The 13,000-nt window shown below is 33.9% G+C and overlaps 1 protein-coding gene across 2 annotated transcripts; it reads left to right on the forward strand.

Annotated features, from left to right (window-relative positions):
- Nucleotides 1–1,312: 1,312 nt before the first annotated feature.
- LOC128237281 (uncharacterized) lies at nt 1,313–12,197 on the forward strand. Of its 2 annotated transcripts, XM_052952652.1 has the most exons (15): nt 1,313–1,346; nt 1,767–1,954; nt 2,331–2,412; nt 3,034–3,105; nt 3,473–3,579; nt 3,680–3,770; nt 3,966–4,046; nt 4,422–4,556; nt 5,604–5,700; nt 5,873–5,955; nt 6,268–6,444; nt 6,664–6,765; nt 6,867–6,969; nt 10,600–10,715; nt 10,876–12,197. In XM_052952652.1, exons 1-15 carry the CDS (start codon nt 1,335–1,337, stop codon nt 10,879–10,881), a joined length of 1,452 nt encoding a protein of 483 aa, XP_052808612.1. In that variant the 5' UTR covers nt 1,313–1,334; the 3' UTR covers nt 10,882–12,197. The 2 variants fall into 2 exon arrangements, 1 of the variants encoding a protein (XP_052808612.1); XR_008261561.1 differs by lacking the exons at nt 1,313–1,346; nt 1,767–1,954; nt 2,331–2,412; ... (8 more) ...; nt 6,664–6,765; nt 6,867–6,969 and having other exon boundaries at nt 8,080–10,715.
- Nucleotides 12,198–13,000: the final 803 nt, after the last annotated feature.

Consider the following 13,000-nt stretch of genomic DNA (forward strand, 5'->3'; position numbering starts at 1 on the left):
CGGACATGTAGGATTTCGTATCCAAACACTCTCTATTTACATTTAAGGGTGATTCTGGCACTCGGTTCTTTCTTTTCTGACACCAATAAAGACATCTGTGGAGGTAGTTAAAGTACCCAGTGTGGTGGCTGGACACATGAATACCAGAACAATAGCACAGCCCTCTAACCAATTGGCTAGCTGGGCAGCTGGTTTTTACACATGCACACACACACGCATATACACACGCTTCATGCCTTCCACCAATAACCTTTTAGGCTGATCCAGAGATTCTTGCATTTTACTTTTGATATATCAGTATATAAGTAGTTCTGCGAGAAAGAGTGCATCCTGTGTGTGGCTTGAACCCATGATTGCACTAGCATGGCATTCCAGTGATTAATTTTGTGCAAAGGCTTCTCAAGGCTGTTTCACTGGACCATAAATTTTATTTTTACTGTTTTTTACTGTTTATATTTAAACTGAATAATTTTTTTATGTATATGGACAAACAAGAACTCCACACGACCACTTTTTAAACAGTGTATTATGTGAAAAGAAAAGGAAAAATGTTTTTTTATTTAATACCAATTAAATTCCATGCGCCAATCATATCACAAGATATGGTACTGCATATTCCATTCCATATTAATTATTGAATCAAATGTTTCTTGATTGATTTGAACCATCCAATACCAAAATAATATTATTAATGCATCAGTCAATTGTAACCAGGCCCCCCCCCCCCCCCCCCCCCAAGAAATGGTCCTTACCGGGGTTAGGGTTAGCAGTTTGTCCCCACAGGGCTGGGGTTAAACCCGGGATTTGCTGGACCGAGAGTCAAAGTCACCGGTATTCTGGACCCAAAGGGGGGGGGGGGGTCGTGGTTAAAGAAAACATAAAAACAAAAGCTACCATTGTTCAGTTTACCTCAATTGTAGGAGCCAAGTTTGTGAATGACAAGAAGGGATTTGTGGCAGTTCTGCAGCTTTCATTGAAGAAGGAGTTTTACCCATGTGTCTATATTCATCTTGGCTCCAATGATGTTCAAGCCAGAGAGGATGTGTTTTATAGGTACACATTAAATATGTTTGATTCTATTACGTACGAAGCAGTCTTTTCAATAAGCTTCGTCAAGGTACCAGTTTTTAAAAACTCCCTTTGGCGTACTCTAGTTCTATGACACACATTTTGTCTACTAAGTAACAAAACAATTTATGAAATTTTATTTAATCTCCTTTTCCTCAAGTTTTAATGTTATGAAATATGCCTGATTCAAGAAAGTTATGACAAAGTGTTATTACGACTTTATAATGCCGGTGTTTGCCTTATTTCTAAACAACATTTGCAACAAAATGACAGCTAAAGTAAACAAACAATAATTACAGAATAAATTGATTAAACTTGAAAGTTGTGTTATGGTAAAAATCTTATATATCATGTATATAAATGTAACTGTGTTCGGTATAATAAAATAAATATTGCATGGCTTCCAGTGTGACAGTACATATTGTCAACATTCGGGTAAATACTGTTACCCTCGGCTTCTCCTCGGGTAACAGTATTTCCCTCATGTTAACAATATGTACTGTCACACTGGAAGGCATGCAATATTTATATAATATTCACCAACTTTTTTAAAAACAGTATATGAGCAATATCATTATTTTTGTTTCTGTATCTCGGTTAACAAGATAGTATATTGAAGATAGCAAAGATGAAGACTTAATATTCCAATGATTGAAAAGTTTGTTAAACCATGCATTCTGTTTTTATATACAATTAAGGAATGTGCTGATGTGTTGGGTCGTGATGGACTTCATCTGAGTCGTGTTGGTGGTAGACATTGTAGTCAGGTGATTGAGGAGGATGTGTATTCCTGGAGTGAAATAGCCTATCAGCAGGATGTACATTGGAATGAAGACATACGCCAACCACATTCAGCAGAGATTGATGCATCAAGCTTTGACCAGTGGTATTTGTTTCAAATATATTTCAATTCAGCTGAGTTAATTAGTTTTTTGCCTGTGTAAAATATCCGAATATTGTCATTACCTCAGTGTTGTTTAAGGGTATAAGATGAACATGTCGTGTTGATGAATTAACATGAAATATTTTACAATGATAAGAATTATATTAAATGTTGGCATTGTTCGATACTGTCTCACTTAATTGCTTGTTGTATGATGCAAGGTTAAGTATGACTCTTGTTCGGTTTGTAATATGTTAGTCAGTTAAAAGAAGGATGTCCATTTAATTATAGTTCATATGGTGTTCCTAACTCCCTACGTCTGAGATACTAAAACAATATTTTCCTGGTGCCTTATTTTTAGCTCTGACTATTTTCAAAGCCTGGCAGCTGCTGTTGAACCAGTCAGTGACCAGAATGTCCAGGCCAGCAAGCAGCCTCTGTACTCGGAAATAGTCCGTTTGGTAAATACAACACTTGCTCTAAATGGATGGCATTTGCTAGATGAATAGTTATAATTTATCAAAAGCATTGAATTCTCTGATAAGATGCTTGTGTTGGTTGGTAGATATAGGATGTTCATTCATAAGTTATCATTTACAGGTAATTCAAACAATTATGAACCTTTTCTAATTTGATATTCGTAACATTTGGTCAGTCATCAAGTTAGTCTTTCGGATGAACAAGCCCGAATTCATGTATAAATGCTTGGCATTTGATTTTTTTAACAAGCCCTGCAGTATAAAACCCAGAAATTGAGGAAGCCAAAACACATTTTACCAGTGCAGGGATGGGGCTTGTGCTAATATATATTTTATCTATTTTGTGTCGAAAGTAAATTAACACTTATTTACTAAGGCAAAAGTGGTCAATGTCAAGTGTTTTAACCTTAGCATGGAAGAATCAAATATGTTGTGTGTTTTTTTGCCTTAATTCCTATTTTGTACCACTGTTCTTTTTATTTTGAAAATGCCTCTATTCAGAGGAGATAACAAAGGTTATTCTTAATTATAGTGACTTCATAAAACAGATGAACTGAACTTCATATTATGACCGCAAAAGGAACATTTGTTTTATTCTTACAGCCAGCAGCTGAAGTTCCAGATGTTACCTCAGTGCAGCATAATGTGAAGTTACCAAGGCGCAATGTATTGAAGGTCTCTGTTATGTTTGTTTTGTACTTAAAATATATATTATAACATAATTATTTAATAAATATAGGTAATAGTGCAAAAAAAACTTATGTCAATCTGAGATTCCTGTGCTGGTGTTCTTTTTGAAAGCCTGTTAAGCTGTTTCAGATGGGCAATGCAACAATTTTAATAAAATTTAATGAGCATTTACATAACTAAACTTAAATACATTCATTGATGAAAACATTTAAAGCATGTCTGTTTCTTGTCTACCTTTGGTAGGGACAAGGGTTAAACAACCTGAAACATTTCCATATTTTGCTATATTTTTATATATCCTGATTGACTTATACCCAGAAGGTAGCCAACGTTTTTTGTCATTAATATTAAGGTTGATGAATGTGCTAGATCAGCCAGACCATGTAACCACAGATCAAACAAACATCGAAGGGCAAGGCGAAGAAAATTTACGCAACACAGACAGCTGAAAGTTCAAAGGTAAATGAAATATATTTACTGATGTTAAAGCTTCTGTTTAATTTACTTGTCAAATCAATTAATTGATGTTACAATTATGTTTCCACATGTATATTTGTAGATCTGAGCAGTATAAAGATCACGTTGAAATTCCGTTGACATCTGATGTAACGGTAAAGGTGAAGGCAGACAATGTACATAGCATCTGGATGGTAAGTTACAATATTCCTGTAGTGATGTAGTTTCTTCAAAGAAGATTAAAATCAACATAACTATCAAAGTTAATCCTAATCATTTTCTGAGCCATAACAATGTCCTAGTGTTCTGATGTGTTCTTGAAATAGAGAGAAGAAACACTTTTGATGGTGGTTATGGATAATAAATGCTTTGATATCTTGCATATTTAGTGCCCGAAAGAAGACGCCATTACCACAAAGAAGCGCCTACCTGTCTGCTCTACAATGACCGGAGTTAAGAAGATAAACAAGGTAAGAACATGCTACATGAAATTGCAATTTGTAACAAATTGCAGCATCATTTAAATTAAATACAATTCAGTTTTCCAATAATTTAATAAAAAAAGGGTAGGCAAATGCAAAACCAATGCCTTTGTTAATCTATGAGGATTTCATTCCCAGCTTCATTTAGTAAAACCAGAGTTATAGCCCTTGAGTTTGCATTATTATTATTATCATATTTTTTTTTCTATTTATTTCTAAGAATGTTTTGGTGTATTGCTTTGATGCTTTCTGTTGAAATGTTTTAACGTGCAATATTACGAAAAGTGTCGAAGTGAATTGTAAAAACCTCATTTTATAACTTGAAGCAAGAAATATTGAATGCATTGTGTCCGTTAACTGTAGCAGACATGGTTTGACTGCCCCCTATGCCCAGTGAAGTGTTCTAGAGAAGATTTCCTACTGGACCATTTCTGTCGACGCCATGTACCTGGAGGGACCAAATACAAGAAGAACACTGACAATTCTTTCTGTCATCGGGTATGTTAGATATTTACTGAGTAGTACGGTAAACAAGTTTTTTTTTATTTCAGTGAATGAGTTTTACCTCTTAGTTTATAATTATACATTGTATAATAAATTTTTCATAGTCCTTGGCATCTTCATTTCTTACATGACTACTTTGTAAGTTTTAATAAGGTGGCTATGATTAAATTGGTATATTTTGATCCCCCACCCCCTCTTCGGAAATTTCCCCCTGGCCCCTTAAATTTATTGACTGATATAAAAATGCTCAACACGGGTCTAACCGTCTTGCATATTTGTCAGGTATTGGAAACAGCTTAAATTGATACCAGCTGGTGTTGATGTAAACATTTACATGTAAAAAGGGAGGATTGTTACATTGTGTTATGCAATAAGACAGAGCATGAACACATATCCAAATGTGATACAGTCATTGATAAAAAACACACAACCCAAACCACTATTTAAAACAAGAATTTGATGAAAATGTGGCAATAAATTTATATTGGCGTAAGATACATTGGATTGTCTACTTTCTCTATGTGACATTCCCCTCATCCCCAGTGAAAGATATGTTTATAATTGTATATATGCATTAGTTTTGTTTATTTACTGAATCTTAATGCTCATTAGATAATCAATGATTCTTGCTTGTCAATAATTGTCAATTCATTGTAATGTTAATCAAATTTAATTGAATTGATGCCAAAAATGACAGATTTATATGTAATATTCATTATGTGCTTTCTGTCTAATAAAAGAAATTTATCAGTAAAACAAAATGGTTATTTACACTGTTCTGAAATTTTAGTCAGTATTAATGTCAAAACCATACTTTAGTGCAAACAGGGTCCAGGAACTCAAATTATAAATTTATGATATCCTTTCTGAAATGACATTTATCTTGCTCGTTCAGTGAAATAAATTACAATATTACTTTGAAAAACAAAACAAGCATCATCTATATATAATGAACTTACCATTAGGGTAATTTTAATGTTAAAATAATAAAAAGGGATATTAATGTTTAATGAAATTATTTTATTACAATTTACGAACAAGAAATCAACGAAGAGCAGCAGAAGTCAGCCAAACTCGAAGAGCACCATTTCAACATCCAGCCTGAACCCTGTAGAAAAAACTTCACCTCCCAATCAATGTTTAATTTCTTTCTTGGGTACTAAATCAAACATTGTTTATATAATTTTTTCATGTTATTCATGCTTCTTTTTGTCAACACTTACTTTAATATCAACTTAATATCTGTGTAAAAATAAAAGTTATTAAGGCTCAAGTGTACATGAATTCAGAAATTTGTGATTTTCTTACAGATGAATTGGATATCGCAGATCACGCCGATTTCTCCAAATTAAAATTACTTTTATCAAATGATGTTGAGCAAAATCCTGGACCTGTGAGTTATAAAATATGTTAACAAGAAAATAATGAAGAGATCAAAATTTGTGAAATATAAAGTTACTATTATTAAGTTAAGTGCCAACCTTCATCTTCTGCATGTTATCCTAAAGTTTGTTTATGACATTTAAAAAAATAAAACAGTTTAAACTGGTCTTGCTTTAATGACTAATATTAAGAAACATGCAATATAACAGATTTGTAATAAAAAATTTGCATTTTCTATGGTCTGAATAAAGGTAATAATTCAGAAAAAGATTAAATGATGTATTTACCATATAAACAAATTTCTTCTTTTTTTGTCCCCAAGACCTATCACTGTGAATGGAATAATTGTGGATTCATCGGGCTAACAACAACTAGAATGGGACAACACCTGCGACAACATGGACGAGAAGAGGAATGCAAATGGGCGCAATGCAATGGATTTCAGCGAACGAGCTACGAAGACCTGGAGTTACACATTATACACGACCACTTCTTTGATGTATGGTGCAAAAAAAATATTGTAATGTTTAACTTTTTTGCATGTTTATAACACTAAATAGAAAATTAAAAATGTAATGACAGGGTTTATCAATAGCCATGATGATCTCCTTAACCTACTGAGCAATAATAAATTAGCTGTGGCATTCCCTTGTGTTCATGTATGACACTGTTAAACATCTTTCTGTCAATTTTATTTCCCAAATGATTTTTTATTTAGGAAAGAATCACCTTTCCTTCCCTAGATGATTGGCTGGAATATCTCCCAGAAAAAAGAATCGACCCAGAAACCACTGATTTACGCTTCTGTCCAAAACACCTGGTAAGACCTTTTCAATAGTTTCCACATTTGAACTCAATGTGGAAATAAAGGAGTCGTTTTTCAGCAATATTTCACTCACAAATATTCAATGTCTTTTACAGAGAAGCAAGCTGAAGTTGTTACTGTTTGATGAGGACTACCTGGACATGCCGACAAACAAATCCTACACAATGAGCGACCACCTGTGTACACTGGATTTTGAAAGTAATCATTATACTAAAAATTTCTTAAATATTGAGAAAAAATTTATTGAAAAAAGACTTTTGTTAGGTGAAGACTGGTCAGATTATAATGGTAAATTTGAGGAAAATGACACTGATTCACTTTTAAGTCCAGATCCAAAAGTCCGCAAGCACAGGCAGTTCCATGGTGGAAAATATCAATTCCACTTTGTCCAAACTTCACGTCCTGAATTAAGTTCAAATTCTCATTCTGGAACTAAGTTAAAGCCTGTAAAAAGAAAAGCTTCCTGTACATTTCCAAATGAATGGTCAAGTATCTTGCTGACAAATTTACAATTCTGTTCTCATGCCATAACTATGCAGAACTTATTTCTGAATTTGATTTTAGAAGAAGGAATTGTTGATTGCAAAAAACTAAGTTTTCTTAAGTTAGAATATGACACTGCTCTATTAGCATCAGCCAAAACCTGCACCAAAGGTGTTTTTGTTTGTCATGTATTTAAAATCATTGTAGACAATGCTGAATATCTGTACATCCGCTATGTTGAGTCTGGAGTGTATGCTGGCCTAATGGAACAGAAATATTTGCAAGAAATCAAAGATACATTTCATTACACTGACAATAATATGTTTTTGCATAATACATTAACAGTGGAAGATATACAGAACATGGAATCTGATCATATAAAAGATAAAAAGGAAAAGCCGAATACATATAAGCCCAGCAGCAGACTTAATGATTTCTTTAAGCAAAAATTCATTCCAGGTATTGCTGATACAAGACAAATGAAGGACACTGATAATATAAATTGTTTATCCTTTGCAGTATCAATTTTGCCCTTTTCTTCAACCTCAACTGCCAAGTTTATGGATGCTTGTACTGCAGGAAAGGAAGCCCGTCTTCAAGCTTTGCTTTTAGATTTTAGGCACTCAAAATTGGAACAGGTTCCTCGAAACTCGAGGGAAATATTTCAGCAGCAATATGAAGGAGAAGAAACCCTTTTAAGTCAGTCAAAGGCATTAAATTGTTTACCAGGTGACGTCAAAAGAAAAACCGAACTATTCCAAGGTGATCCAAAATTTGCATCCAACTTCATAAACAAGAAAAAACCTTGACTCAGAACATCACTTAGATATCTTACTTTCAGTCTCTTTCTGCAGAATGAAATTAATACAATTTTCACTAAGTATAGAACATATTACCCAGATTTAAATGCGGTTCAATGTGAGGTTTTAGAAATTCCTGCACTAGAGAGGCCATCTAAGAAGAGGAAAAGCACAGCCTCTGTGAAGGTGACAAAAGATGTGGAGCCATTGGGTGTTATGCAGGAATCAAAAAAATCTATGTATGAACAATTTTCTATTGATTTAACCTGAATTCTTCCAATCTTTGCAGACATTTATTTGTGCTGAAACATTATCCAGAATCCTGAATTGATTTGCATGAAAGAAATGCCACTAATGAAACTTTTTTAGATGACCAACTACTAGATGATGAAACAAATGATGATGCTGGTGATGGTGATCCTGTTGATACTAATGACAATTTTGATCCTGAAACAGGTCTATGGAAGTATAAGTGTGAGAGCAGCCATCCAGCAGCAGCTAGAGAGAGTGATATGTTGAGGCGTAACATCATCAAACGTGACGGATGGAATGATTTGACCTTAAGTAGGCAGGCTGATGGTTCATTGAAGGGTCCCAATTTCTATCCAGATATGCCAGACAATACATGCTGCTGTGGATCTGGATGGTTGAAGCGAGATGATGATCCAGATTACTCTGAAAATGGGAAATTGATTCCTTTAGGTCGAGTTCTTACAGTTTACACACAGTTTGCGCCTGTGCAGTGTGATGTTTACAAAAGAGTCTGTTACAACCCGATAGACGACAGTCGCTGTGAACTTGCATGGAATGAAGGCCAGAGTGAATCAATTCATGTTTTTAGTAGTAAAACTGCTGCAGGTGACGAAATAGGATGGGAGTTTACATCATCAGTAATGAAAACTGGTTGCACTTTTTCAGCATACTGTCAGATGAAGGATGAACTTTACAGAACTCGTGACCCAAAGGCCAAGTTTATGGATGCAACAGTTTTTTTAAAATGGTGGTTTAGTTGGGCAGCTAATATGAACATTGATTTCAGACAACCATGTGACATTTGTAGGTATGAGCCTAATAGACTGTGCTGTGATGGAACCAGAGTAGGCGTAGGTTTCCGTCATTCAAATTTCACAGAAATAAGTACACCTGATAGTTCTTTACAGACACAGCAAACATTGCATCGACGGATGGACAGATGTTACCTGAAGAATAAGCCTGGAGTTGAAAAGAGACAGATGATTGCTTATCGTGAAGCATTGGATAATATAGCCCGAACTACAGTTGCAGAATTTGAACCGTTAGATATTCCAGAAAATAATGATAGAATTAATTTACTTATGCAGGCTCTACCTGAGGAGGCTCATCAATCATTCCAGCGATTTACTCGAGGGATGTCAGAATTTGAAAGAGTAGCTTATGCATCTGTCCTTAAGATGTTGGCTACAACAGCATCTGTGACAAGCATTTTGTCACCAGAATATGCACTTTTCTTGCAGGAATTTCTAACTAATGAAAATCTTTCAGATTTTGAGTTTAACAGACAGATGTATGAGATGAGATCATTTGCTCCAGAAATACGGGACTTGATTGCAGAATCGATGTTGAACAATAACAACATTCTACCTGATGACATTAAACTTTTTCTAGTTCATCTTACTAATGAGTCTCTAAACTTACCAGTTTATGCCCCAGAGGATGCTACTTTTCAATTCGGAACATACAACCCTGAGAAGCTGGGCCGGGCTTATTACTTCAATGAACATGGTGTTAAACTGAGGAATGTACGCAAATTTCAGATAGATGAGGACCGAGCAGGCAGAAACAATGACCATGATGATGAAGCTATGGACTTTGAGCGATGCAGAAAGATTTACTCAAAAATACAACAATCAGCACCCGGCACATCTAACTTGTTTCTTTGGTTTTGTCCAGATCACGGTCATTGTTATGGATTCCACATGACAGTGGCTGAAGGCAGAAAAGATCCATCAGCTTCATTATACTCTCATCTAGCCAAACCTCCACAAGCAGTGTTTTATGACTTTGCCTGTAACTTACAGGAATATTGCCTCAACAGAGAGAGTGGGTACTACAAGAATGATAGATTTTTTCACGATATTTTTCATGGTTATTCACACAAATGCTCTACTTCTTTTAGAAGCTCTCGACTTCAAGGATTTGAAAGTGTGAACTCAGAAATCTGCGAACAGTTCAACAGCTTCATCCAGATTCTGAAGAAATCAGCAAGACAAATGACACAATCTCATTTCTGTTTCTATCTTCAGTTCTTTATTCATGAGTGGAACAGGAGAAAAAGAGTTGCTTACAAGAGGAAAATCAGCACTGCACTAGCTGGGCTTTTATGAAATGTATAACAACTTTGATTTTCAGAGAGCTGTGCATCATAAAATGATCAAATGAACTATGTTTAATTTATATTTCATTCACCTCTTATATATATTTGTTTGACTTTCTCATTTGCGTATACTTTTGACTAGTAATTATCACTGCATCTGCAATTGTTTTCGGTTTCTGCTGTGTTTGTTAGTATGTTTCAGTTTGAGCGAACAGACTCCAACTTTGGCTTCCAGCTTTGCTGTTGAGAAAGGTCAACAAGTTCCACCAGAAGTTCCACCAGAAATACATCACGTCTTTGATTTTAATGTATGTTAATAATTATTTACATGGTTGTAAACTAAAAGTTCAAAGCATAAATATCTTATATATATATATATATATGTATAATTACATAAAGAAAAATGTTGATTGTCTATAAAGCTATGAATTAATATGTTTGTTATAGAAATTCATATCCCTCTTTCAGGTTTGAGGCAGATTTTCCACAGCGTCTTCATCCAATCTACTTGTGTCGGCATGTGCAACTACTTAATCTGAAGGCTTGGAGGGAATTGTAGCTCAGTGCTTCATCCTTTATGTGGATAAACAAAAGGGAACCAGAAGGATCGATCTAAAGACATTCTTTTCATAAATCTGTTGGTGTCAAACAATATAATTTTGATTGATCAGTCTTCTTAGTGCCTGTAGTGAACAGTATGTATTGTATTATATGTAGTATAATAATCAATTAAGTGTTGATAAATGTCTTACAATTATCGTATAACCCTTTATATCAAGTTTTGTTATTTAATTGTAGAACAGCAAAAGAAACATTTGTGGATTTTAAAAGATAAGGCAGAGACTATGTTTACACTGTAAATGTTCAACTGGTGAATTCCATTATTTGTTGCAATATCTAGATTTTGATAATGTAAGGAATGATTTCTGATTAAAGTATTACAATAGGAATCCAATCTCTGTTATGCTTAAAGATGCACTTTTACTCCCAAATTAGATATTCCACAGTTTATATGATTGTTTTTTATATAAAAAAATAAGATTCTTATGAAGGATACAGAGTTGAATTTGAAAGAAGGTTGCAGGAAACATAAAGATCATAATCAATCTTTTAGCACTCACCAATCATTTAATATTTTTAATTTTAGGAATTAAATACACAGTTACAATATTGTTATCAGGAATCAATATTTTCCATAAATGCATTATTTAGTAAGTAGTTAAAGGTTTATCAGTCGAAATGTATGTTTCATACATGTGTATATTTTGATTTTGAATAAGAGTCACTTGAAAGATTTTAGCTAAAAATGTTAGAAGAAGAAACTGAAATTGCCCAATTCTGTACAAATAATTAAGGTCATACATTCGCTTATACACATTTTATCAATGTGGAATGTTAACTTAAATTGTTTCTTAAGTATGATATAACAATCTATATTGCATAAGTAATTGAAGATATTGTTAAATACCACTTGTATGTGTACATGCTGGGTACCCCTTGCACATAATGAAAGCTAGGTATGAATAATATACGATTTTAAAATAATTGCAGTAAAAGACGGCAGTAAACTGAATGGAAGCTGTACACACACTTATAAGTACACCTTCACGTGCTGTTTCACAACATCTCATGTAACTACTGAGAACACATGTTTACAGTACATATATTACACTGTTTTATTTGAACTCATTTTATAAAAAAACATTTAATTCCTGTTTTGTTATTATTTGTTATAAATCAAATGCTTGAAGTCATGTTTTATGATCTTATAATAAAATTTTATTACGGGTCTAGTTGTTCGTTGTAGCATTGTTGAGTGAACGTCTCTGATTTTGCCTCATAATTAATGAATTTCACACGAACATGTGTATGGAACCTTCTGTAATGTTTGTGATGTATGAGATTTGCTGTTTGGAGACTTTCAGACGGAATTCTTTCCTTAGAATTAGAATGTACCATTGTTTATTATCGCAATGTCTGTTAACATTGCCAGCAAAGCACAATAGTTGAATATGGAGTCGTGCAAAGAAACTGGAGCGAGTAGATAATTCTAGGCTGGCTAACATCAAACGTCATTGCCCCGATATGTTCATTATTGAAAGAAAATGAAATGCTAATTATTACAAACTTTCAGTCGTTTATGGAACAAAATGTAATAAATGCCTCATTGGCCAAAGTCAAAAGCTAATACACAAAAAGGTAAAAGGTAAGCCTGATAGATACTTTTTATTCCTCCATGAAATGAAGAGCAAAACATTGATATATATACTAATAATGACACATATTATGAATTACATTTAACACAATAATATTCAAACAATACGAGTAAACCAAACATGCATATTATGTACGCAAGTAGACAAACAGAATAAAATATCAAGTACTCTCGAAAGATAACAAAATTAAGCATTGGTAAGAAATATTTAGATTTAGAGCAGCCCTCTATTCCTAGGTATAATTACACACATAAATGCAAAGCTAGTACGAAAAACGAAATAACTAGGAAAGCAAAGTGTGATTTTACAATATACCTAATTCTGGATCAACTTAATTCAACAAGTTATTGACACAAGCTACATATGATTTTAGCAAG

Source organism: Mya arenaria, chromosome 6 (assembly GCF_026914265.1).
Source record: "Mya arenaria isolate MELC-2E11 chromosome 6, ASM2691426v1".
Lineage (NCBI taxonomy): Eukaryota > Metazoa > Mollusca > Bivalvia > Myida > Myidae > Mya > Mya arenaria.

What these genes read in the sequence shown, in the direction of transcription:
- LOC128237281 (XM_052952652.1), top strand. An exon ending in ACTCGGAAATAGTCCGTTTG is followed by an intron (nt 2,413 to 3,033) that starts GTAAATACAACA and finishes TTATTCTTACAG; the next exon opens with CCAGCAGCTGAAGTTCCAGA. An exon ending in ATGTACATAGCATCTGGATG is followed by an intron (nt 3,771 to 3,965) that starts GTAAGTTACAAT and finishes TTGCATATTTAG; the next exon opens with TGCCCGAAAGAAGACGCCAT.